Below are 26674 nucleotides of genomic sequence, written 5' to 3'. Positions count from 1 at the left end.
TGTTACATCTGAAAAACCAAGGCTTGATCAAATGTGATGTTAAAGTGCAAATGATTGTCTGTTTTAGCTACTTATTAGACATCTTAATGCTGTTCATATTCCATTTGAATATGTCAAAATACCCATTAGCTTGCAAAAAGAAACTTCAACTCTGTGAGCAGACAGACAGCAGGAGCTGGAGTCAGTGCTACACTTGGCAGTCTACTGTAAATGTTTGCAGCAATGTTATTGCTGTGTTGGAGGCACAGTGATGCACATTAGGGCTGAAAATAAGCATGGAGATGGAAAAGCCTATATCATTTTGTCAGCTGCTGAAGACTGGAAGGTTAGTATCTGTTGTGGTTCAGAAAAAGCAATATTCTTTTTGTGCTATTTTCAGAAAACAATAATTGTAAATTAAAGATTTAAGTAAAGAATAAATAGTTATCAATGAGCATGTTAGAAGCCATTTTGTCCCCCATACCAGAAACTTACTTGATGTAGTATTTGACCCCATCTGCAGAATAAGCTTTATCCCAGCCATATGGTAAGATTGAGGGCAGAGAGATAACAAGAAGACAACATCCTTGTTCCATTTTCTTTTCCAGCTGATAAAAGCAGGTTAGTATACCACACTTCTGCTGACTGTCTACATCCTCAGTGGGTTGCAGCAGGGAAAATGTCCTATCTGCAATTTATGGTGCTGGAGTAAATAGGCACATATAAAGTGTTTTAGCATGCAAACAAACAAAACACTTATGAATCTGATGCGCTTGTTGACTTCTGATTTAGTATGCTGTACATATCATTGCAAAGCTGAAATGAAAAATGTAATAATTTCATGGAGCTTTCAGTAGGCTACATCATCCACTGTCCTTCAGTTATTTATATTTCACACTTAAGATCCAGAATCCAAAACACTACACTGCTTTACACACTGTTCTAGGGAACAGCATGGCACATTTGAAATGATAGTGGGGGGATCAGCTGAGAACACTGACTCTAAAAACCACAAAAAGTCTAATTTGGCCTTGTTATGATGACTCTTCAACAGGGGCAGTCTTACTAGGTTTCAAATCCCTGCCAAAGCCTTTCCAAAGTGACCCTGAAATACCCAATGTAGGAAATTTAACACCTAGCAACATAACTCAGTGACCACATCATTAGAAACATTACTTATTGGTGAAAAAAAAACAAACTTTGTAAGTACACATTTCAGGCCCCAACCCATCTGTTACCAAGCACAGTTTTGTGTTAGTCATCCTACAACAGTCAGTTTCTGTTCACAGGACTGCTGTTGGTTGGATGGATTTAGTCTGCAGATCTTTCACAATGCAGCAGTGATACTGACACATGTAAAAACTAAAGAAACTCTGCTGTGATATATTCAGTTCAGTGCAATGCCCACGACAACACCACAAACAACACTATGTGCTTAGCCCAACTAATGTCCAGTTAACAGTGGTCCTTTGGTCAGAAGCTGGACAATGATCAGTGTGGTAGAAGCTAGATGATCAGTTGTGCAGGACATGTGTATCCAATACAGGTGATCCCGTCTGGAATTCTCTAACTGTAAAATGAACAAGACAGGTGTACTTAATAATATGGCCAATGAGTGCAGGGCCAAGATAGACATTTCTAATAAAGTGAATGGGGAATGTATATCTGTTAATACACACAATGTAAAGAATCAAATCTATAATATATTTATCACATATCTTCCAATAAAACAAGATATTTAAAAAATGCTTAGTGATAAAAAGTATATAATGGCTTATTTAACTGACAGCCAAAGCCAAAGACAAATCAGTCAGGTTTTAAAGTTTTACTAATTCCCATGCATGTTAACTGGCCTATAATCAGTAAGAAAATAGAGAATATTTAACCCCACACTAATGATGACATCAAATCTTAATCAGCCCTTTGTTTGCTGTGAACCGTACTTTAATGAGGATTGTTGATTTGTTGGAAGCAAGGTATTAACTTGCTTAAGATGTAGTCAGATAAGAGTGTGTTGGGATTGGGAAAAATTTACATTCAAACATAATTTGGTCCATTCTTCTTTGGCAAAATGCCCAGAGAGCTATACAGTCTAAAAGAAATATGTAGTTACAGTCTTTTTGGCACAAGTTCCATAAAATGCAATATAGGCTCTGGTGACAAAGCATCTAAGAAAATTGCCCGGTCCTGCCTGTTGATGAACCGATGCTGCCAGTAGATTACCTGATGCTGTCATGTCAGCAACAGCCCGCCCACCCTAAACCCACTGGAGTAACTGAGGCTACATTGAAGTGGCTACTTTGACTAAAAATAATGTAATAAAGTAGGGATTGGTTGCTAGCTGGGCTGCACAATGTAGGATGGGCTCCCTCTTGAGTCTTGGTCTTCCCAAGGTTTCTTCTTTAATCCCACCCAGGGAGTTTTTCCTTGTCACTGCTACCTTCTGCTTGCTCATTAGAGATCTGAACCCATACATTTGTAAAGATACTTACAAAGTATGCTGTAATAATGCTACATAAATACATTTGAAATTTGAAAATTGAAGGGACATTTCACTTTGCTTCTTTATTGACTGAGCCGATATTCAGTTTTTCTATTGGTCAGGATTGGATCAAAACTTGGGTCTCTCTGCCACCATACTGATGAGTCACTGAGTAGTCTGCAGTTTGTCACATGACAACCCATGCAATGTGTCTCCCAAGCTAAGACCGCCCTCATTGGTTTCAGTGGGTAAGAAGAGAATAGCACTCCATGTGCAACTTTAAAAAAAAAGAAGACAACACTCAGCCGAAATGTGAGCATCATTGTTAGAGAGGTCACATGTTGTGTAGTGTGTGAGCCATGTTTACCCTGAAGTCTTGCTCTCTTTCTCACTCTCCCTCCCATCCTTCTCTCTCTCTCTCTCTCTCTCTCTCTCTCTCCCTCTCTCTCTCTCTCTCTCTCTCTCTCTCTCCTGGTCCTTTGGTTCCTTTTTGATTATCATTCTGACCCCTCCCCACAGTCCTTGCTCTTTCACTCTCCATCCTCTCTCATCTATCCGTATCTCTGCATCTTTTCTTAATATTTCACTCCCCCTCTTTGACTTCAAACTGAGCATGTACATTTTTTGAACGAAAGGCTTCAAATGTTATTAAACTGATAGTAACGCTAGATGATAATCTGTGTAGGGGGGGGGGGGGGGAATCTGGGAATGCGGGTGAATAAATACATCTTGTGATTCTTCTACATGACATGGTCCAAAAAAGCAACTTTGCAAAAATTAAATCAAATTACATAAGTCACTTAATCACTTTCACACATTTTATTTTAGACTAAATCAGTCACTCAGAATATGGAGAGGCATTGTATATTGCTTGGGAAATTGTCCTCAGAATTAGATTAATTATATACTGGATTTTACACAACACAACTACCTCTATTTGTTGGTAAGGTAAGTTTAAGGAACTTTCTTGTCTTAGTTATTTGTCCTTCTAGCACATTGCTGAACCAAGGCATGAAAAAGCACAGATTGCTGCTTAGGTTTTTCAGTAAGAAGAAATAACCATCACAAATAGCTTTATAGCTTAATGCTAAGACCATTCAGATAGACATACAATATGATTTTTGTTCGACATATACATAAACTATGATCATCTTGAGGTTACATTGAAAATAAGGGAGAAATTTAAACTTTCAGCGAGATACAATTCTGCTGTTCGTGAATTTATTTTTTAAATTTGGATTGATTTACTTCATTAAAAAGTATTTTGATTTTTGGTATTCAACATAAGAGAAGATGATTTTATTATAGTGGTTTTTTTTTGTTCATTTCTACCAAGAGTGGCAGTTAACTATAATAGCTGAATGTAATAATTTTCTAGGTTTGAGGAAATCAATTGGTCAGCTAGAAGATTTCTGATAGTTGTGCTCTACTAAACAACCTTATTTATCAGTCAATGTGTAGCATGGTTATATACTCTAGCATGCTCCATGACATAGGCTGCTTTTGAAGAACCTCACAGGTTGTTTTTTTCACAGCTTTGTATCTAGGCAACGATTTCAGCAGTGAGGTGAATCAGACCCGGTGGGCTTATTTTACCAGTAAATGCACATTCACATTAGATTGCATTTCCTTATAGGGTGACCTAATTCTTTTCAAACTGTATGCCACAACAAGATTTTTTTTTCCTGATGGGTTTATGCCATATTGTACAATATGCTTCTGAATTATTGACACTCTTGGTAGATGAACAAAAAATGAAAAATGCCTTTGATAATGTTACAGTGAAATTATGTCAAAAATCTAACTTTTCCCTGAGGCAAGTCATTTCAAAGAAATCAACAACACGATTTTAAAAATATCAAAAACATGTGTCTCAATTATTGCAGTTCCTTTCACATGTTACAATTTTAATCAGAACCAAGCCTTTAGGAATTCTTAAGTGGTCATATATTACTGTTTTTCTAGTGTATAAACATGAGTGACATGTGGATCAAAAACCCTAAGCCATCCATCAGACCCACAAATTACATATGGTAAAATAATGTATACCTTCATAAATAAGGAAATGGATATGATAAAAAGCACACCTAAATTGGACCTGAAATAAAAAAAAACATCTTTCCTATTAGGGCAATAGTTAAACCTTTTGAGAAGTATGATTACCCCGTGATTAGAAAATTCCATGTTACGACAGTCCTGCTCATTGCTATTCACATAGCTAACAATGCACCACTTTACTTGTACTGTAGAACTGTGGAATGTGGTGCATTAAAGCCCCTTTTGCAGGGCACTCCCAAAAGGGTTACAGAATTTTCAAACAGCTGCAGCTGAGACAAGCCTCCCTGGAAAAGGACACACGTGTCCTGGGCATCCACATTTCAGAGGATATATCATAGACTGCCAATACCACAGAACTGATAAAGAAAGCACAACAAAGGCTCTACTTTCTGAGCTCTCTAAGGAAAATATACCTCAGCAAAGATCTGCTTGTCATTTTCTACTGCTGTAGTATTGAGAGCATCCATATGTACAGCGTCTCGACATGGTACAGCAGAGACAAGCCCTGTCGTGGGTCATCAAGTGCACCCAGAGAGTCACTGGAAACCACCCATGACCTCTCGAAGCAATCTGCAGTTCCTGATATTTCTGTACAGTCATCAGCATAAAGTCATTTGCATACACACCGCTGCCACCACCTTTTTCACTCTCCAGCCCTCCAGATGGCGCTATAGGTGCACATGCATCCACACTGCAAGACTGAGGAACAGTTTCTACTCCAGAGCTATAATATTCCTGAACAAATCCATTGAGAATCATTAGAAAAAAAATATTTTGGTTGATTTAGATGCCGTGGGTTAAACTGGAATTGCAAAGTCACTTACGGTCCACCTCTAGAATGGATCTAACCGTGCGACTGAGCTCCTTGGCCTCTAAGGCAAGGGTTGAGGCCATCCTGGACACCTTAACTCCATCTCGTGGAGCCAAAGCTTGAGAATGCGCTGCCTGCTTCAGTTCATTCTGAGAGCTGCAAGACAGGAAAAGTAGCACCTATCAAATTATATATGATTATATATTTACAAGGAATAGACTGATTAATTAGTTTGATTGGATACTCTAAATTTTCCTGTGTGTGTGTGTGTGTGTGTGTGTGTTCATGTATGTCCAGTGATGGTTGGTCCCCTTTCCCTGTGCCTAGTGCAGTCCCCCAGGGGTCTGTGGCTTCTGATCGAGAGTACGCTGTGTGCAAAATTGGCTGCTGCTTCTCATCAGATGTGTGAGTGTGTAAAAAAAAGAAAAAAAAGAGTGATATTTGTAAAAGCATCCTTGAGTTTGAGAAAAGCACTGTATAAATGCAAATAATAATAATAATTAAATGGTGGACTACAATAATATTAGAAACAAAATAGAAGAATATTTTGCTGTAGTGCAGATTTTATTGCAAATCTTCATGTCCCTAGTTCCCTTCAAAAGGACATCTATGAAATGTTTAAAACCAACCTCGTTAGTTATTGATTATTGATGAGGATAACAAATAACGATTATTTGAGAAAAAATGTTTAACTCAGCAGCCTGTGGACTAGTTATAGTCTAAGTGGAATTTCTATTAGTCACTTTTCCACTTAATCTTTCTGGATGAATATTACCCTATTGACAGTTTGCACTTTTTATTGTCATCACAATTGATGATGATTATATTGATCTAGGGTCTGATCTGAACAGAAAGTTGAGTGGAGAGAAGTTAAAAAGGGGGGAGCTGACAGCCTTGAAGAAAATATAAATATTCATATTCATGAATGCCCATATAATTGTAATCACAAATGCAGCTAAATATGCAGACTGATAAGAAGCTTTCTGCTGTATAATGCAGATTTCAAAACTTCTACTTTTGATTGTTCTGTTCAGCATTACATTTTGGTAAGACTGGCATGACAGACATGCAGATATACATGTCTTTGGCTGCTCAAGAGAGAAGCAATGTCCAGTAAAAATCAAAGAAAAACAATATTCTGTTGATATAAATCAATTTATTGAATTACCTATTTGTTGGCCTCATTCTCATGCTGTAAATATGTTGGAATGGGATTTGCACTGTAATAGCTCCTCCATCACACAAGTCTGCATGAAATCCTTTTGAACAGGATTTTTCTACAAATGTCTTAGAACCTCAGGTGGGGGAAAGTGCTGTTTTTGTATTAGGTGTATTCAGTGGACTTGTTACAAAAGCTAACCTGACGTGTTCTCCCTTTGACCTGAATTGAACAAAACATGCAGAGCAGGGGAGCATGAAAGCTACAAGACAGCACCCAGCATGACACCTCATACAGAAAGGGGGTTTGGGGGAAGATGCTTCATGTGCTTAGACCCACTGACATGGATAGAGTGTTATGGAATATTGGAATGTGTTTATCCATCTATCTATCTATCTATCTATCTATCTATCTATCTATCTATCTATCTATCTATCTATCTATCTATCTATCTATCTATCTATCTATCTATCTATCTATATATATATATATATATATATATATATATATATATATGTGTGTGTGTGTGTGTGTGTGTGTGTGTGTGTGTGTGTGTGTGTGTGTGTGTGTGTGTGTGTGTGGAGTTCTCACCAATACTCAGTTGGCAGTTAAAGGTATTTAGAGGATATGTGACATTCTGATGTCATTACATGCTAAATTTATGTAAAGATATTTTTCATTATTTATTTGACATCATTAATTGTTCATTTTACATGTACTGATAAGGGTTGAAAGCCCTGTGAAGGAAGCAGCAACCACTTGTTTATAAGGGGGCAGAAATGTAAATGGAGTATCATATGTCTTTTTAAGTGATCTTTATCTCTGATAACCAATGAAGGGTGACAACATCTATGTTAAGACATTTAAAAGTTCATTCTAGTGCCTTCATTGATGATGGTTTATGTTGAACAAACGCATGCCATGAGCATAAAAATGTCACTAAGACACTGTATTTCTTGATCAAAGCTAAAAGAACATTAATATCCACCACAGATTTTAGTTCAAAAACACTTTCTATGTTTTCTTTATGTTTTTCCTAACATATACTATTCTCACTATTCTCCAGACCCCAGATACATACTAATACTCTCCAGACCCCAGAAACATAACTACTGCTAGGAACTATATGAACTATATATATATATGGTCAGTATATACTGGCGGTGTTATACCAGTGCCTAGTTATGCCAGTGATAGCATTACACCTGCTTTCTGCTCAAAATCAAGCCTTTACGAGTGACCTTTGACCTCTGCAACCCTCTGCAACTGCTTTGAAAGTCTTATTGTGTTAGTCATTAAAGGACACCTTACAGCATTAAATCTAGGAGGGATTATTGTTATTTCTGTTGAGTATGAAACATTTAACTGAATTTCTTTAACTGTGTTCGTTTTAATGAGGGATGCTTGTCTAGCTGTTGATTGGACATGAGGGTAGAGAGAAACTGTCATGGGACGTTCCTCCCCGTGAGTCATGTGGTATGGCCTGCTGCATGGCAGGGGGGTTCACCTTATTTGTAACCACGCCCTTTGTAATTGTACGCACCTGCACAGGGCTTAATGTCTTGTGTCTTTTGTCTATTTAAATCTCTGATAGTGTGTGTACTGTGATGGTCATTGTTAGTCTGCTGCTATATGTGAAACTCGTATGTAATCTTCGTTCAATGTTACTATAGTCTGTGTTTCGTTACATGTATGAGTCATGACTTTCATTAATGTTGTGTATGAGTGCCACTGTTGTTGTTTGTGTCTTTTGTTAATAAATGTGTCACTTCATCGAGGGAGTCTGTGTGTCCAGTTCCATGCCTATCGCCACTCGGGTCAGAAGATTCCTTACACTTACCTATAGTTTCTAAAAGCCCCTTGGTTTTCTCTTAGGAAGTCTTCCATGACCTGGGATAGTTGAAAATAATGTAATTTAGATGATATAATTTAGATTATTGTATGCAAAAATATATATTTTCCTGGAAATCGATTAAGCTCGTCTTGAATAAAATTGTAATATCAGTAGTAAGTTCATTTTAGCTTAGGTTTAGGACTAATCTTAGTCTAACATAGGTATCATTTTCATTTTTTTCATAAGCTTTTGTTTAGTTTATGTGGTCCGTGACATTTAGCGTTCGTTTGGGTTCAACAGGACATTTAGTAATCAGAAGGTTGCCAGTCAAGCCCCACTGCTGGACCTCTGAGCAAGGCCCTTAACCCTCAATTGTTCAAATTGTGTTCAGTCATAATTGTACATATCACTTTGGATATAGCTAAAGCTAAATGCTATGACCCTTAAATGCTAAAAATGTATTTCCATTATTTTAATTATATCAGTCATATTTTATGTCTTTTCAAACCATTGTTGTATTAATTTCCTGAATGATTGAATGTCCTTACATAGCAGTAGAAAAATAAATGAACGAATCTTAATATAGCAGTGACTCCTCAGGTTGCAGTGAAAAGATAACTCTGACAACAAATTCTCTCAACTTCAAGCCAATGTTTATATCAGAGTTGTTTACAAGTTAGAACCAGGTCTTGATTGGGCAAATAGGGTTCTCCTAATGGGACCATTAAAAAATCCCCAAAAACCAGTTAAATTCAGATCTTAGAGTACATGGTATACCTTTGGGTTCTTACCCCATAACAGAGTGCAAGCAATACAAAAACTTCTGAAAAGGTGTTCTTCATTGAACATTAACATACATTACCTCCACAAAGTGCAGAAGTTTACCCGTAGATATTTGAAAGCCTTTTTTCGCAGCTTCACTCTTTTGTAACTGACACTCGAGCAAAGCAACCCTCTTCTTCAGTTCTTTCTCTTCCTGTATGAATAGTGGAATTACCAGAAGGTTTCACCTATTTAAAAAGTATCAACTGTATATTGACAAAATTAATGACTGACATTTTGGATGACCCATCTACAAAATGTACTGAAGTGAAGCAAAGATAATATTTTAGCAATTATGCTAGTGTTCCATCTCACAATGGCTATACATGAAATTGAGTACCTATTATTAGGCTTAGGAACTGTGCTACTACATTAATATGCTTTTTCTATGAAATAATTGAAATTCTAATTAAATATATAACATAATCTGAGAAGATGTGATGTTTCATTTAAACATCATTGGCTGTGATCTTCAGCGACACTGAAGTATGCTGTTCCACCTCCTCCTGATATCTTCCATTCAGTGAATTTGAGAGAAAAAAAAAAAACAGCCTTACAATTACAGTACAGGAAATAAGGCTCCCCTGTGACCTATGAGGTTGCTAGGAAGAATTTTCAAGAATAACTTCATCAGCCCACGTCACCCCGCGAGATCATGTTAAAGTCTCCACTGCACATCAGCCCAGTTACTGAATAATACAAAGCAAACAGTGACCTACTTTCATCGGTACAGGATGGAAGGAAAACCTGCTCTGGATCTGGGCAGGGATGCAGAAGTGGGGATGAGAATGTGAAACTAATGCTTTCGTGGGTGGCAGACCTGCTTCCTCTGGCGGATACCTTGGGCTGGCTGAACCTTTGGCTCCTCTGGGACTTAATCTCTGCTGTCTCTTCCTCCAGGAGGCGGATGACCTCCTCATAGTCCATCTCCATCCCCCGCGTCTGTTTCTGGGCAGCCTCGGCCAGGTGGAGGCACGCCTGCAGAGCACTTCCTTCTTCCACCGCAGCTTTTGCCTCCTGCAGTGGAGTGGTCAGGGAGAGAACAGCACTGCTCAGATTGCACATACAGCATAGCAGAAGAACATAACCTGGTGCACTGCAAGACAGGCCCAACATGTGCTCCCTCCCTCCTGCTCCCTCTCCCCCTAACCACTCCTCTTTAGAACCCCCACCCCCACACTCACAGCATGACCGAGCACTGTTCAAGATCAGCTTCAACTCTTACAGTACCCTGTCCCATTGAGTGCAGAGGCTTTCACATGTCGTGGCTTGCACAAACATGACTTTTTGAGTTCATTTAACCTATAGAGAGTAAACAGACCATGGAGTTGGGCATGAAAGGCACAGCACCTGCAAAAACAGGCTGCAACATAATGTGGTGAGGGGACTACATCTCAGTCCTAAAGAACACAGTCAACAGAAGACCAAACAAAAGAAATGCAAGCAGTTCAGGGCAATTACAAAGCACTGGTTTATCACAGGGCCCAACAAAGGAGAGGCAGCACTAGCGCTTTGAATGATTTCACTACCCAAAATGATTCACATTTGCTTCTACACACCTGTGCTTACTTGATACACCTGATAATTTGAACTAATGTAAACCTTTGGAAATGAGATATTAAAAATCTTTCAAAACTTCAAGCCCTGTGCCAAACCTTACATCACAGTTGCCGCTGGCAAAACAAAAACATGACCTGAAGCGATGCCTAGACTCAAAGCTCCAGGCTACACATGCAATACAAGCACACCATTTACTATAAGCCTCATTATCTTACTCATAAACAATCGGTATGCCAAGAAAAATATAGCTAATATTCTATTAGATTATTCTACTTTTAAGGCACATATATGTTTAAGTATGCAGAAGAAAAAGATGCACAGCCTTTTCTACTGGTGGGAAGGACAGTTTAGCAGTCAATTTAATGCACCGCATATTTGCAGCATTTTAAATGCTCTGCAAGCACGCTGCATGTCGCAATGACTCAAATGGAGACACCTCATCCCCGAGCCACATGGCCAGCTCCACCTCACATGGGTCATAGCTCCTCCACCCCCACTTTTCAGGGCCCTGTGCCCCTGGTGTGATGCGTGGACAGCCCCGTTGCCTGTACACTCATCTCCAAAGGGAAGGCTTAAAAGCCTGCTGATCCTCCACTGTGCAGCAAGTCTGCCTACCTGTTACTCTAATGGCATATGTAGCTTGGGGAGAGTGGGTGGGGAGGTGAAAAGAGCAGAACGGATTCAGAGAGGCAGATCCAGGCTTAGTAGAGAGAGAGAGAGAAAAAAAAGCCTCTTTCACAAGGCTTTCAGCGCTATGCTCAGCTGCCACTGCTCTGAACTTGGTAATGGGGCTCAGTGCCATGCTGACGCCACAAATCAGAGCCACTATGTGGAGCATGGTGAGAGGGAAGAGACGCGTTGCCTTGAGTGTTTCACAAGACCAGGAAATGTCAAACAGTTCCAATAATTCAGGTTCACCCTTATTCAAAATTAATGAGTTAAAAATATTCTAATAATGAATAATGCTGATCAGACACAAATTGGATAAACACTCTTATAAGTTGATCAAACACATCAAACATATTTGATAAATCTTATGAATTCCTGTTGAGGTAATTATAATACTGTCAACCACCAGCTGCAATAAAATATTTGAACATAGTTCAGAGTCATGAAAGACAAAAAAAAAAAAGGCTAAATCAATAAAATCTTAGTACAAACAGGAAATGTAGACTACAAATGGAGAGCAAAAAGCTTCTCTGGCATAATAAGACTGCATGAAAAAACACTAGCACTACTTCAAAGTCATAATTTCAATGTCCTTCAACATACTGGCAAAATTAATTAGAGAGTAATAGGAGTTGGCATGCTCTTCTTGAATTTGGTTTATGTAACTGCACTTCTGAGGCTCTGAGATGGAATCCATAGGGTTCCTGTGAGTTGAGCCCATTTTCATGACTCAGAGAACAGAACTATTCCAATACATGAGCTATCATGTGTACCATCTCCTAAATACTCTAACTCCCACATGTAGTGGGTGGTGCACATCTCCTCAACCCAAAGATGCTTTGAGTTAGTATATAATACTGAAAATTGGATAGCCTGTAGAGGACAGCATGGCCATATATGGTAAAATACATTTTAAAAAGTTAAAAATAATAAAACATGGAATATTCAGCATAGTTTGTACTGTGTTGTGGACATTTAAAATAAAGAAAGTATTTGTCCAAACAGAACAACGGTATAGGATTACACTGCAGAGAGCACCTGTAGTGGCCATAAACCGGAATGTGAATGTATCTAGAGCTCCTCCTAGGGGAACTTCCAAAACTTTACAATGCAAATCTAATTTTGACAAGGTCCAGTTAAATAACACTTGCTTACCTGTTTGACTTTAATAAGCTCCTGCCGGACATTATGAAAAAGGTTATCTGATTCAGCCAACTTGTCCTGTTAGAGAGATGTAATATGTGAATATTTTTCTATTCAGCTGAGTTACAGTAATCCCTATCCAGTAGAATAAATGGCTTTAAAATATATTTGTGAGCTGAGGCCCTAAGGTGAACTGATAAATAAACTGGTTCTTACATGAACAGATATAAAACAGTTACCTGCAGTCTCTTTATCTCTCTTAAGGCATCAATGTGATCTTTTCTTAATCTTTCCATCTCATTAATGTCATCAGAGTCAGACGTCAATGCCTTGGAGATCACAAAATGGCACATACTTTCACCATGGCTATATGCATACAGCCAATGTAACAGCTTTTTAATAGCATCATTGCTCAAAATTATTTTTGCACAGTGGGATAGATTGTTTAAGATGTATATAAACCTACTAGATTTTGATGGCTTGATGAGGTGTCATTGAGATCATCAGATGTGAATCTGTGTGTTTCCTGTTCTAGTCTAGGCTCATCTGTCAACTTGAAGAGTTCTTTTGCCAGAGTCTCAAAATCTGGGTTAGAAAACGTGAATTATTATGTACTTAAGCATTGTACTCTTCTCTGAATTTCATCTATAGACAATAATGGAGACATTCTGAACAAAAATAAGCCTTGTTGGGACATAAAAATTTATTCCACTCTTTTCAGCATTTAATAACAATAAATTAGTACTTTTACTGTAATTACCATCTTGTTACTGGACAAACTTTGTGAGGTTTCCTCACCTACATAAGCTACAGTCCCATCAGGGCCCACGTGAAGCCTCTCTCTCAAAGTCTGAAGCTGAGATTCAGCTGGAATAAGCCCCAGTGATTCCAGAGCCTTTGAACAGAACCAAAGTCCTTTTAGAAAAATGCAGTCAGTGTAGTGTAGTGTCCTCTAACCACCCCTCCAAATACACATGCGCACACACACACACACACACACACACACACGCACACGCACACACACACACCTCTACAATCTCTCATGCACATGCAACACATAATTTACTTTTTAGATCAGCTGCTACTTACAAGGTTTTTGACATGCTGCAAAGCTCTTACAAGTCTCAAGCTATGGGGTTTATTATTACATCCACTAGCAGTTATTACTAGAAACTACTCTGGCACAGCAGCCAATAATGCCATGAGCCTCATGATCAAGCAAGACAGTGAAGACTAGGCAACAAGCCCATAATGGCTCAAGAAAAGAGGGGAACGTCTCTCCAAAGCCTGAAGGCAGGGTCATCCACATTTAGCCAAAAATGCAAAAAAATGGTTTTAATCTGTAATCTTACATGTCACGAGTCTTGTCAGGCAGCAGTTGTCAGCCTGATGGGCATGCAGACAAGGGCAGGGGGCAGAGGTCAAAGGGGCAAAGGACAGGGGTGTCAGAGGGCAGGCACTCACCTGCTCCAGCCTCTCTAATTTTACTTGGGAACTAGAGCTGTGTGGAGTTGGCCTTAACTGGGCACCTGCGAGAGGGGCGCTGGGCTTCCAGGGTTCGGCAACATCTGCCAACACACACAGAAGAGAAGGTCCATTCCTGTGCATGGCTAACATTATGACTCAACAGAAATTACTTTTTGCATGACAAATTTTCAACCATTTGAGTGATCAGATCTTGTTAGCTCAAGTTTATATGTGCTTCAAATTTTCCTCAGCAGCAAGTTACTCTGTTTGTCAATTTTCGGAGACCCAGGAGAAATGTACTTTTTTTCCACTATAACTTAACAAAGTGGTTCTGATTAATGTGAAACAAGGGCATAGACCACCTTACAGTGGTGTAAGGAAAAAGCCCAATGCTGTTCAGAAATGTTTTTGCCAAGGAAACAGAGCTAACCATGTACATCGGGACAAAATGACTACCTGTTGAGCAAAAAAAAGGAAGGACTATATACAAGCTGATTTTATATTGATGTTACGCATACAGTTTATCCATGCATAAACTGTATGTCTGACAGTAAATAATTAGATTTACACTGATGTGCCAAATGTTATGGGATAGCAGCACATAAATAGACTATGAAGTGGTGTTACCTAAGGAGATGGCTTGGGAACACTTACACCTGTATAAGTTGTGAGGTGTTATTTTGTGAGTGAGGCTAAACACAGGCCAGAGTGCTCATGGCAAGGTGATGCAAATTATCGGAGTTTGAATGAGGCATGATAGTGGATGCCAGGTGAATGGGATATTCCATTTCAGGCATTGTGGGCATTTAATATTCCTCAAGCCACAGTGTCACCATGTGTACCATATGTCATACAAGGCATTACCACCTACAGGGGACAGCACAATGGCCGCGCGCAGGTGCTTAATGATCGTGATCAGCGGCATCTGTTTAGAATTGTCCTTGTGAACAGAGTGACTCTGGTAGAAACCATGTCCACATTCAATGCACGAGGCCCCACATGCATATACTGCAGGTCAGCAGGTCTTTAGCTTCCATAGGATATCAGAGCAGAAAACCCACCAGAGTGCCTCTGTTAACACCACTACATTGGATACAGCACCTCACCTGGGCTTGTGAGGTTGCTTACTTAACCCTAGAGGTCTGGCAACATTATCCAATGAGTCATGGTACTAATTGTTTCAGGTTGATGGTAGGGTTCGTGTATAACGCAGACCCCTTGAAGCCATGGACCCCTGTTGTCAGCAAAGCACTACACAGGCTGATAGTGGTTCCATACTGGTGTGGGATGTGTTCTCATGGCATAATTGGGTACATTGGTCCATGTAAACACATTATTGGCTGCTACGCTTCACTGCCTGGTGACCATTTACAGCCCTTCATGGACTTGGTGAGGAGGTCTATTCACACCTGAGATCCTGCACCTACAAATACCACAGTGTTGTGGATGGCTTTCCCAACAGTATGGCCCAACATCCCTCTAGACAACTTCTGTCCACATGTGGAATTGATGCCATGTCGAGCTGCCTCACTTTGCCAGGGTAGAGAAGGTCCTACACGATACTAGCTCCTGTCCCATGACTGTTGGCACGTCAGTGCACTTCCTTTTTATAGGGTGTACAGTTTGAAAAAGTCTGTATTTATGCTTAAAAAATAGGCTTCAAATGGAATTTTGTTGTAAGTGGACATCCTCATTATTATTAAACAACTCCATTTATATCCTAAATGGTCCTTTGAAATTCAAAGCAGTCTGTGCCCCATATTTAATTTCTCCTATCCCTTTCTCATTCTCTTTTCATCTGTACTCTATCTGGCTCTACTGGCAAATGAGGCTGTGAGTCAGATCACCAACCAGCATCACTACATGGTCAGACTCTCTTTACAGCATAAGGACTGGTAGGCTTGCAGGAAAATACCTAAATTACTATTTCAAGATTTTTCACAACTTAAATAAAGAAGAGATGGAAATCAGGACACAAACACAAAAGACACAAGTCTGACTTCCTAGATTACAGATACAGTGTATCAAATCTCTCAAATATTAGAGTTATACTGTGGTTTTGTTAGATCTGTATGGCGTAATTGATTGGAGAATGAAACCAACCCACCTTCTGAGTTCTCAGTAAAACTCAGTTGACCAGTTTTCCAGAGTAGATTAAGGCCAGCACTGAATACGCATTGTCAAAGGGGATTCTTTTTAGTCTATTTCCTGCATATTTTTAAAGTCCTCTAAGTGGGTGGCAACTAAAAGCTATCTAAAGTAATATAGAGCTTAACAGCAGAGTTAAAACCTGACCTCAACAGACATTGACTTATTATTATCCTATTATTTTTGTGGTACGTCCATTTCCATCTGATTATATTAAGTATCCAGTTGGTTGGATTATCTCTAGTAATAAACAGTACATTATCTCATCAGCACATACTGAATGTTTGCCTTAGAGGACAGGTAATCCAGGTGATTCTGAATTGATCGTCTCCTAGCATCTGATTTATTTCCTGATTTACTAATACTGTTCAATTTCAGAATATCAGTAAACAAAGCCAAACTACAATTTGTCCCTCATCAGGCCCTACAGTCAATAGCCTGTCAATAGTTTAGTCAGAACTGCAATACCGGAGATGTCCTCTGTGATGCAGGCACTCTCAGGAGGGGAGGGAGGGGGGCGCTCTGGTTTCACTGGCATTGCTCGTACCTATGGCAGTGAGAGACAAGGGCAAAGCCAGCATCCTTAAACTGTCAACCAGTCTAAACAGTCTATGACGGTCTGCTCTGCATAGGTGAATTTTGTTAAGTATGTCACTGGCTTTAAGACAAAACCAACCTGGAATATGGTCTTTATGGATTGATGGATTGTCCAGATTGGAACATTAGTAGCCAATTATAGCCAATGCCTTACCTGAGTCAGATCGACTGAAGGCAATGATTCACTTCTAGAGGTGGGGGTGGGGGAACTCCTGGGCATTATACCTCGAGGCAACATTATTGATCCCAGGCCTGGGGGTCTGTGCTGGGGGACAGTGATACACGGCAGCTGCAGGGAGATAGGGCTGTGGGGGCCACTGCTGGAGCCAGAAGAGGACCTCCGCCTAAAAAATGCTATTTCCACTGTGGGCTCGGGTCTGAGGTGCACAGTCACAACCAATGAAATTTGAACACCTTTGTAAAGTACATTCAGTTAACCTATTATACCATATACAGTTGGATGAATAATGGAAGTCTGATAACACTGGTATTAAACCTCTATTGCGCATTTACATAAGGAATGCACTGCGGTGTTGTTCAGTGCTGCTTAGACTGGGGTATGAACTTTGTAGAAATCTCTGACCTGAGCTTGGTTCGCCTTAAAATGCTTTTGGCCTCTTCGTGTGTTACTCCAATAAATGATTCTTTATTGATAGATATGAGTTGATCTCCAACATTTAGTCTTCCATCCTACCAAGAAAACAGTAAAATTGGCAAAACAATAAAAATAATAGTCAAACATTATTGTTTATGTGACATACACACACACACACACACACACACGCACGTTTTCCAAATACAAAGTAAACACTAGACATATATTAGTATCACTCTGTGTTTAGCAGTTTAAAACCTTTCATGTTTTTGTAAGAAACAACATACAAAACCTGTACTGTGCAATGATTCAACTATTCACCCTTTGGCAATCTCCTCCAGGTACAATTTCCTGAATGAACACCATTGGCCCCTCTGCACAGTTAGCTCCTCCCTTGATGACCAAGCCTAAGCCTGTTCGCTTGGCAACACATATCAACTGAATCATGCAGTCACTAGGAAAACAGAGGTGAAAATGACAGCTATAATCAGTTGGAAGGTGCTATATATATATATATATATATATATATATATATATATATATATATATATATATGAATGAACTAATCTTTTGCAGGATTTTACACTCATTCAGGCTGAGCATCTGTCATTGCAACAGCATGGCTTTTAAAAGCACTACAGGCTTACTCACCAATGCCTGTGTAAGTGTATTATCTAACATTTTAATCTCAGATTTAAAAAACAATGTAACAATAAGCAAATCTTTTCAGTACATAAAATACAAAGCAATTAAAAGGTAATAATAAAGTACAATTTAGTTGAAGTAAGAAAGCCTACTTAGATATTCTCCCACTGCATCCGAGCATACAGCTTTTACCTGCAGACCTGCGGAGCTATTTCGGCTGTGCAGTATTTAGGGTTCAAGATCGTTGACCTGGAAGATGAGGTCGATGAGGCAGCATCAGCCATCGTGCCTGAGAAGGACAAAGATTTCATGAACACATACTATTCATTAATTGCCAATTAACAACATTAGCAACAACAATAAATCAATAAAAAAGCTTAGGCTAGTGCACTGTAAAACCAAGAGCATAATCCCTGAACTCTTTTCTAGGTTGTAGCATTTGGTTCCCTGCACAGGCTCACAGGCTACACAGTATTGCCCCTGAGTGGTTAGAGGAAGGACATGGGTAGACCTGTGGTGTTGAGTCAGCAGACATGGTGCCTACCCTGAGACTAAACCCTCCTCTTCTGGATCTTGATGTGGGGGCATGACCCCCTAGAGCATCTGAAGGTGAATAAAGGCCCCTGACCTATTTTGAAACTGAAAACTGTTGTCATTTTGACATAGTCATCTGTACTTGGAAGACTTCAAGCTTAACATTAGCTTTTGTTAACAACATATCGTAAAGTACCCGTGGAGAACGGAGGAGGAGATGTCTTGCCAGATCCTGGGCTTGCATTGCTGTTAGAGCCATATTTCTCCATAAGTTCAACAAACTCTCTCCTAAGAAAACACACAGATGTCACTACTATACAGGAAAACAAAGGAAACTTGCTACTTGTTAATTTTTAATTGTTAGCCAGGACCTGATACTGAAGTGCCATTTAAAAAGCACTTCCTTGATTACTCTTTGAGAAGAGGGTGACTGGCATTTACTTAGATTATTCTCTTAACCATAGTATCCAAAAGCACCAATCATCATACCCTAAAGATGTTGTGTCCACCCAGTATTGACCATTTGATTCTCAAGTCTATCTTTATTGGCGATCTCTTGAGTCTTTTTGTTTGTTGGTGGGGGAAAGGGGTTCCCTGATTTAAATTTTTTTAGTCATGGCCAATTCCCACCCATCAGGTATATCTCCTCTATCAGGGAGGGCAAGGGCTGTGACATGCTATCTCAGAGGCACATGCAGCCAAACACTACCGCTATGGTTCATGCAACATCAGGGGACTGCACAACACACTGAGATCTGAGGATAGTACCCTCAGCTCCTGGTATATGAGCTCACAGTGTTGCTGTACTTGATAGGGGAGAAAGTGTATGTTACCCCTCCCTCCCTGAGAGCACAGCCAATTTTGGTCTCTCAGGCTCCTGGCCATGAATGGCTGTGTCATCATCATGGATCAAACTCATAATCTCCACATGATAGGTAAAATGCTTTTCTGTTGCAATACCCGTTTTGATTGATGCTTTATGCTTTGGATTTAATTGTTTGAGGACTGGTTTTCAACGCCTGGGATTCTTTTGAGCCTTAGTGTTGTGTTCCTTTGCTTGTTCCAACCTGACTGCACAATCAAGAAGTACTATATGAATAAACAAAATTTGCTTTCTATGTTGACTTCCATTAGCAGTGATTGCAATCTCAGAGGGTAGCCCAGTGCTCTCACTCAGTAGGGTAAGATTGCTACTAATTGACTGGTGGCCTTAATATGTTGACATGATAACAGGTTCTAGGTGAGAGTGTACCACAGAATGTCTTGGAGACCAGCAGAATGCCAAGTCAGTTAAATAAAGCCAGTAGACTGTGACAGCTGCTCTATATAGCAGCCTTCCAATCAGCATGTTTCACTGGCTTGTGTGTTTGTTCTGGAAATTTCCCACAATATGCTTTTTCAACATGAAGCAGTCAGAAAGTGACAATGTTTGACAAGACTATGGCTAATGAGGAATGAGGGAGACAGAGTTAACCTTAAACATCATAACTTGATGTGCAGAATATGCAACTACATTGCATTTGCACAATTTCGACCAAGAGCCTCAATCAAGTTCTAAAGTCTTAATGTATTAAGAATATTTTTAGACTCATAAAAACAATCAAGGGACTCATCCAATAATGGACTTAATGCAGATAATAACAATAATACCACACCAGACCCAACATTTCACACTTCTCTACAGGTCTGTTCATGTTAAGACCTGTTTGGTTTTTTTTGTATTACTGGCACTTTCATTTATATTAAATTCTACTTAACGGGTGTCTGAGTCAAAACTGAATATGATTTTTAGGTGTAATGCGGGTGATAAATAAATAAAGAAATGAAGCATTAAAGTGCTCCACGACTCAGTGCTCAGTTTTCATATACCTTGAATCATGATCCCGGGCAATCAGTAGTGACATGTGGTTTGTGGCCGATGCTGTGCGTAAAAAATCCACTGCCCTGAAAAAACACAGCAGAGGCCTTAATTTCCCATAGGCACATTATCCTTATACACTCAATATTAAAATGTTATGATGTATATTTTTAGCACTTATAGTAGACTCATATAGTCACAGTATGAGTTGTACATTATGGGAGATATTGGTTAAAGGAGAAGTGGGGTTTCTGGTGTTGTTTTTTTTCCCTCCAGATGTACAATGTCTTATATTGTTCCTATTATCATCACTTCAGCATTAGAATGCTTACCTTTCATTTGTAACACCCCTTAAATTCATATTGTTGACGTATAAAATTAGGTCACCAGCTTTAAGTCGGCCTGACAAAAACAGAACTAATGTTATCCAAATTAACAACACTGAAGGCACCTACCATGTACACATTGTGAACAAATGTCAACATTACCATCCTGTGCAGCCATGCCTCCAGGTAAAACCCACTTAATGAAAATGCCAAACCTTTCCCCACTCAGCTCTCTGTAACCTCCGATGATTTTCACCCCTGGCATACAGAAGTAACACCTGGTGATTATTTCAATCATAGTAACAACTGAACATGTTTTTTTTTCTTCCAGTATATTTTATACAAGATAATTGATGAACTAATTGCAACATAGAAATTGTGAAGCAGAAATCTCATGTTGACCCTGCTCTGACATCTCACCAAGTCCTTTTCTGCAGTTTGAGAATTCCAGTCTCTGCACAGCACGGTTAATGCCATGAGGTCCCATGACTGTCCTGAAAAACACCACCCCTACTGTGTATATGTAGTTAATTACACTTGAAAAAACAGCATCACAAAAATCAGAACCTGGTATAAAAAGCTAACTTTAACCACTTAAATGTAAAATGTATCCTAAATGGAGCCAATCAAAGGGAAAAAATAGTAATATTACATAAAATCATTATAAAAAATGTTTTTCATTTATGTAGTTATTACATAAAAGGAAGTAGGTTACAGCAGTATTTTACAAAAACTGCACTGCAGAGGTAAACAACACTGCAAAGGTACGTCACGCTTATGTAGGCCATTAACCACAATGTTTAAAAGTTAATGTATCACACAAAAAGCAAATCTCCAACATTATTTAATCAAGTGACAAAGTTTTTAATGTTAATTTGTTTTAAGTAATATATGATAAAAGCACATTGGCAGTTTATCATTCTGGTAGTTTGTAATGACAGTTTTCACTATATTTAGTGTACTATATTGTTTACTATAATACACTATAACTGAAGTATGTATTATAATGCATTGGTCTATTAAACCAAACAACATGACCATGACATGAAGAACACTCTCGTTATCTTAGTTCCTGTAGTTCAAACATGAGCTAATGGGATGGGGCTTCAAGCAGTGGTCACATAGAGATAATTGAAAATGTTAAACAAATAACAGCCCTGCATATCAGTAATGTGTTTGAAATGCAGTGTAATTCTACTACTGTCATTCTAATTTAATCTCTCTGTTACTGATAAGAGAGGTGAGGGACAATGAAAACGAACATTAGGAATAACAACAAATCAGCTGTTATGTTATGTTAGAATGTGTCTAACCAATTCAATACTAGATATGGACATCCTGCAAAGCTATCACTCTTCTAGCACGGTGATGTTCCATGACCAGCTGTCCTTAAGAATTTACATCTTAGTTCATCACAAGAGCCGATGTGATGGTTCTTCATATATTAATACAAAACAAACAAAAGAATACATCCTAAATGTATGCTACATTAGTGTATAAAACCTCAGAGTAAAGCAAAGTACAAGCTTTAATACACACTTAAGCACAAGCATAAGCACAGCAAATCCTCATCACCTACATAAATCCAGCTAACCTAAAACTAATATTCTCTAATTTCCAGAGGATTCTCATTTCCAAATGCTGACCACAACTAAATAAATCATGAGCATATTATGAGGATGACAGAAGCAAAATTAGTATGAAAAGCATGTTTTCTAAATATGAATATATTCTGCGTTAAAACGCAGGACAACCTACCAGTAAAGCAGTGACAGTCTGTCAAAGTGCTCTGCCTCCTCTGTCTGTGGCTGCATTGGCATTGCAGGTCCAAAAAACACTGATGAGATATCATAAAGGTAACCTCATCACAGGGTCAGGAAATGACAGTTCAAATCAGTCTGATGACCGAGAACAATTTATTCAGACAGTTGCAGACATGCACCTACCTATCCACTAATCTCCCCTGATACCCAGCAGTCACATGGTACATTTCATGTCTCCGACTGCCAGTGCTGATGTGTCTCTCTCTGAAAATATAACAAACCTCTATACACTAAACAAACACTGATCTAGGTTGTTAAGATATAAAGGAGACTATATATTAACACACACATCAGGCCTAGGCAAAGGGTAATTACAGAGGACTGAGTGGCTGAGTGGGATAATTCAGCACTTGCACTTAACAAATCCACAGATAAACTACCCAGAATAGTACTTACTTCAAGCTACTAATTACAAAGACAAATCTACACAAAATACTGATGCAGAACATCAAACACTGTGGCAGTCTTGTGGCAGTCTTGTAGAATAAAAGTGTCAACTCAAAAATAATGAAATCCAATAACTTAAACATACAAATAAATCATGGAAATACAAATAGATGTTTTAAATGTGGAAGTACATTTTTAAAAATATAAAAAAATATAAAAAATGTAAAAATGTAAAAAATGTAAAAATATATAGGCTAAAGAAACTGATACAGTCTATGTGGCACAAATGTAAAAAAATACAATATAAAATTATTAAAATAGTTTTTTTATTTAGCTTTGCATATACTTTGCTATTCATTTGCATTCATTTTTTATTTACTCACTTTTTCCCATTTCTTTTCATTATGAATAGGAATTTAAAATGCATTACAGTTCTAAATCAAAAAGGTAAAAAAAAGAAAACTGGCTGGACCAAGACTTGACTGATTGAACTATCATTTATAAAGAAATGGTGAAATAAATAGATTACATAAAAATACAGAAATTGAATATAAATACATTTAAAAACAACAAAAGAAGGAAAGAAAGTAAGAAAGTCAAAAATAAATAAATAAGTAGCATACACACATACATGTGCTGTAGACTATATTTTTAGTTTCCATATTTGTTTCCATATTATTTTTGAAACCGATTTATTGCCACATTTTCGTCTACTCCTACGTTTGCATGTGAGTTTATCTTTATATTTCTATAAATGTTTTTAACCTTACACGTCCATGCTTTCATACCATGTTGCAATGACTTCAAATTGAATGTATTAAATCGGTCAATTGAACGAGAGTAGGAACGTTTACTACAGTGTGTCGTTTTGGGGGGAATAATGTGACGATAGGACCAATGTCTTTACTCCAATATGTTTTGCAGCTCGCTAGCTAGTATATTACAGAAGGTTGTGTAAACGTTGCTGCAGTGTCATTTGATTTAAGTAAGAGTTTTGTAATATTCAAAACGTTTTCCTATAGCTAATTATGTCGCAGGGATTTTTTTCTGATATTGATATGTGGTAAGCAAGCTATATAGTTAGCGGTTAGCTAGCTAGCCAGTTTGTTAGCTAGCTAGTTGGTTAACTAATGTCCTCTTAAAACTAGCAGTGTTAATGTAGAAATAATGTTAATTACGATTTCGTATAGATTGTTTTGCCATTACTTTCCTTCTATCAGTCAGGTATAATGTTTGTTCAATTTCATATTTGATGTATTCTGTTGATTAATGTCCTCACAATAATTGACTTCAGTTAGCTAACCTATATAGCTTAGCATTATGTGTTAGCAGTTGTGTTCACGACTAACAACATGTATTACCGCTTAGCTAACGTAGCAAGTAACAGTAATAAAAAGGCTACATCAATATACGGGCTTTTATTAGCCCATATTGGCTAATATCTCAGTAACTTTGATATTTCAAAATAATCTACTTAGCTAGCTAACCTACCTAGCTAGTTTGCTAACTATAAGATGAACTACAACCGTTTTATTTGTCTCCTTTCATTAACAAGTAGCTTGACATACAGACTGTAAATATTATTGACTGTAGTTTTATCACATATTGGTTAGATAAGTCAATTTCTAAATTTACCATAATCATATAGCCATTTACCAAATAAAATAATATTTGATTCTTCAGGTGGAACAGAGTGGTACAAAACTGCCTTGGAGGGGATTTCATCTAGGGCTTGGAAGTTATGCTACTGCCTTTTGCTCTCCGTGAGTGCTGTGTAAAGCACTATGCACATCTAGCCTATTGCCATACTCAAATATGTGTTAGAAGCCAGAAGGTGAGAGGACTGGCAACTTCCAGCAGCCAGCTCTTTGCCAGGAGAACCCCACAGTGGTTTGTCAACCAGATACGAGGAGCCAAAACCCAGAGAAAAAAACAGCAGGGCCACGAAGATGACTGGAAGCAGAGGAATAAGACCGTACTTGCGTATATTGCTGCTGTAGGGATTGGAATGATTGGAATGTCATATGCTGCTGTGCCACTTTACAGACTCTACTGCCAGGTAGATGCTGGGTATCTGATGGCTTTGATATTGTTGCTTGCTGCCCATTTGAGCCAGTGATCACTACTATTAAAATAATGTCACAATCACCAATTTTGTCTCTAAACTGATTATGAATGTCATACCCCTGATTTACTTCAGGCTTCAGGTCTGGGGGGCAAAGCAATAGCAGGACATGATACAGAATTAGTAGAGACAATGAAGCCAGTTAAGGATCGTGTTATTAAAGTCACCTTCAATGCTGACACACATGCCAGCCTCCGGTGGAACTTTCGTCCTCAGCAGTCAGAGATCTATGTAAGTTGATGATGGATGTGTAATTCTATGCTGCTAAATTGTGTTCTGTCTAGTATTTGGATCCAAAAAGTTGTTATTCAAAGAAGCATGAGAAATTTAAGAAATGGCAACTGATGCATCTATGTGAGCAAATATAATTAGTAAGTCTAATACATTTTTTTGGGGTGGGGATGGGGGATTGATTATTCAGGTTGTGCCAGGAGAAACTGCCCTGGCATTTTACAAAGCTCAAAATCCCACAGACAAACCTGTGATTGGGATATCTACCTACAATGTAGTGCCCTTTGAAGCTGGGCAGTACTTCAACAAGATTCAGGTAACAGTCCATTGCATACATTTAATAACTTTGAGATGTCTGCAAAATGTCATTGGGACTGTGTTTGTCTGTGTATTTTGTATTTATGTTTTAACTTAATCTGAACAAAGCTTTCTTGTTTTGATCCATAGTGTTTCTGCTTTGAAGAACAGAGACTAAACCCCCAGGAAGAGGTGGACATGCCTGTTTTCTTTTATATCGACCCAGAGTTTGACGAGGACCCCAGGATGGCTCGAGTTGACACCATTGTACTCTCTTATACCTTTTTTGAAGCCAAAGATGGACAGACATTACCGCTTCCTGGCTACAGCTAAACAAGCCATACATTCTGGATTATTCAAAGCCTTCACACTTCTGTTGCAACAAATAGATTTTATAATGTGTAACTTACAGTGGTATTGGTTATTTTACAAAAGCTTTATGTGAAAATCTTTTGTGACGTGCATTTTTGGGTTTATAATACTTGACCAACCTGAACAGTGACATCCTATTCCATCTTATTTATTATTCCTATTCACAAGAAGTGCATAAAAGTGTATTACCTACTACAGATCACCAGGGGGCGGAACAGTTTCAATTTTTGTTAATGGGGACGTAAGTCACTACAAAAAAAGAATAAAGAAAAGGGAGTGAAGGAAAAATCTATTACTTGTATTCACAGGAATCTCTCGTTGTGTATTAGTAGATGTGTCGTTTATGACGCGATATGGATGTTTGTAGTGTTAGTGTAAAGATTATCTAATTTGGAGATTACGCAACTGTATCGCAGATAGAGACGGTCTCCTTACGTAACGTGTGATCAACCAGTCTCGACGGTACTGAAACAAACAACGTTGTGCAATGTTTAAAAGAGAACTACATAAGGGCACGGTACGAATGAGTTTATCAAAAAATATTTTTTAAACTTTTAACTACGCATAAATTCAACAGATAAGTAGCACATGTATACGAATTAAAGGAATAATTTGAAAACTAATGGTTTAAACTAATTAGACTATTAGAATCATTTACAATGCCCACGAAAAATTATGTTAATCAGCGTTATGTTGTGCTGTGAACATACTGCCGCTGATGAGCGTTTTTTGGGGGTGTAATTGTCAATTGT

General features: G+C 38.5%; 2 protein-coding genes across 15 annotated transcripts in view; one reads left to right on the top strand and one right to left on the bottom strand.

Annotated features, from left to right (window-relative positions):
- Window positions 1-26674, bottom strand: part of stxbp4 (syntaxin binding protein 4) — a 28732-nt gene that overhangs the window by 1840 nt on the left and 218 nt on the right. Inside the window, exons 2-24 of one of the 12 annotated variants that reach the window (XM_081697494.1) lie at window positions 22634-22714; window positions 22446-22524; window positions 21108-21181; window positions 20850-20945; window positions 20694-20763; window positions 20373-20447; window positions 18700-18791; window positions 18162-18258; window positions 17646-17778; window positions 17313-17419; window positions 16884-16989; window positions 16601-16679; window positions 13982-14085; window positions 13316-13412; window positions 12984-13102; window positions 12757-12846; window positions 12530-12595; window positions 9986-10162; window positions 9865-9903; window positions 9186-9299; window positions 8330-8379; window positions 5344-5486; window positions 475-667 (exon numbers count right to left, since the gene is read on the bottom strand). In XM_081697494.1, coding sequence (XP_081553620.1) covers window positions 475-667; window positions 5344-5486; window positions 8330-8379; window positions 9186-9299; window positions 9865-9903; window positions 9986-10162; window positions 12530-12595; window positions 12757-12846; window positions 12984-13102; window positions 13316-13412; window positions 13982-14085; window positions 16601-16679; window positions 16884-16989; window positions 17313-17419; window positions 17646-17778; window positions 18162-18258; window positions 18700-18791; window positions 20373-20447; window positions 20694-20763; window positions 20850-20945; window positions 21108-21181; window positions 22446-22507 — 2183 coding nt within the window. In that variant the 5' untranslated portion in view covers window positions 22508-22524; window positions 22634-22714. Of the gene's footprint in view, window positions 1-474; window positions 1550-5343; window positions 5487-8329; window positions 8380-9156; window positions 9659-9864; window positions 10163-12529; window positions 12596-12756; window positions 12847-12983; window positions 13103-13315; window positions 13413-13981; window positions 14086-16600; window positions 16680-16883; window positions 16990-17312; window positions 17420-17645; window positions 17779-18161; window positions 18259-18699; window positions 18792-20372; window positions 20448-20693; window positions 20764-20849; window positions 20966-21107; window positions 21201-22000; window positions 22123-22445; window positions 22592-22633; window positions 22715-26674 lie in introns of those variants that run through there. The other 11 variants (XM_081697495.1, XM_081697496.1, XM_081697491.1 and 8 more) reach the window with 11 other exon arrangements.
- Window positions 23746-26214, top strand: cox11 (cytochrome c oxidase assembly homolog 11 (yeast)). 3 transcript variants are annotated; one of them, XM_027013355.3, is made up of 5 exons: window positions 23746-23882; window positions 24581-24956; window positions 25098-25253; window positions 25444-25569; window positions 25701-26214. In XM_027013355.3, the coding sequence occupies exons 2-5, from the start codon at window positions 24639-24641 to the stop codon at window positions 25881-25883; spliced, it is 783 nt and encodes a 260-aa protein (XP_026869156.2). In that variant the 5' UTR covers window positions 23746-23882; window positions 24581-24638; the 3' UTR covers window positions 25884-26214. The 3 variants fall into 3 exon arrangements, with proteins under 3 accessions (XP_026869156.2, XP_026869155.2, XP_026869157.2); XM_027013354.3 differs by having other exon boundaries at window positions 23774-23960; XM_027013356.3 differs by lacking the exon at window positions 23746-23882 and adding an exon at window positions 23971-24121.

The sequence above is a fragment of the Electrophorus electricus genome, chromosome 15 (assembly GCF_041902795.1).
Source record: "Electrophorus electricus isolate QZ-2024a chromosome 15, ASM4190279v1, whole genome shotgun sequence".
Lineage (NCBI taxonomy): Eukaryota > Metazoa > Chordata > Actinopteri > Gymnotiformes > Gymnotidae > Electrophorus > Electrophorus electricus.
This window is presented reverse-complemented; position numbering and strand designations above follow the sequence as displayed.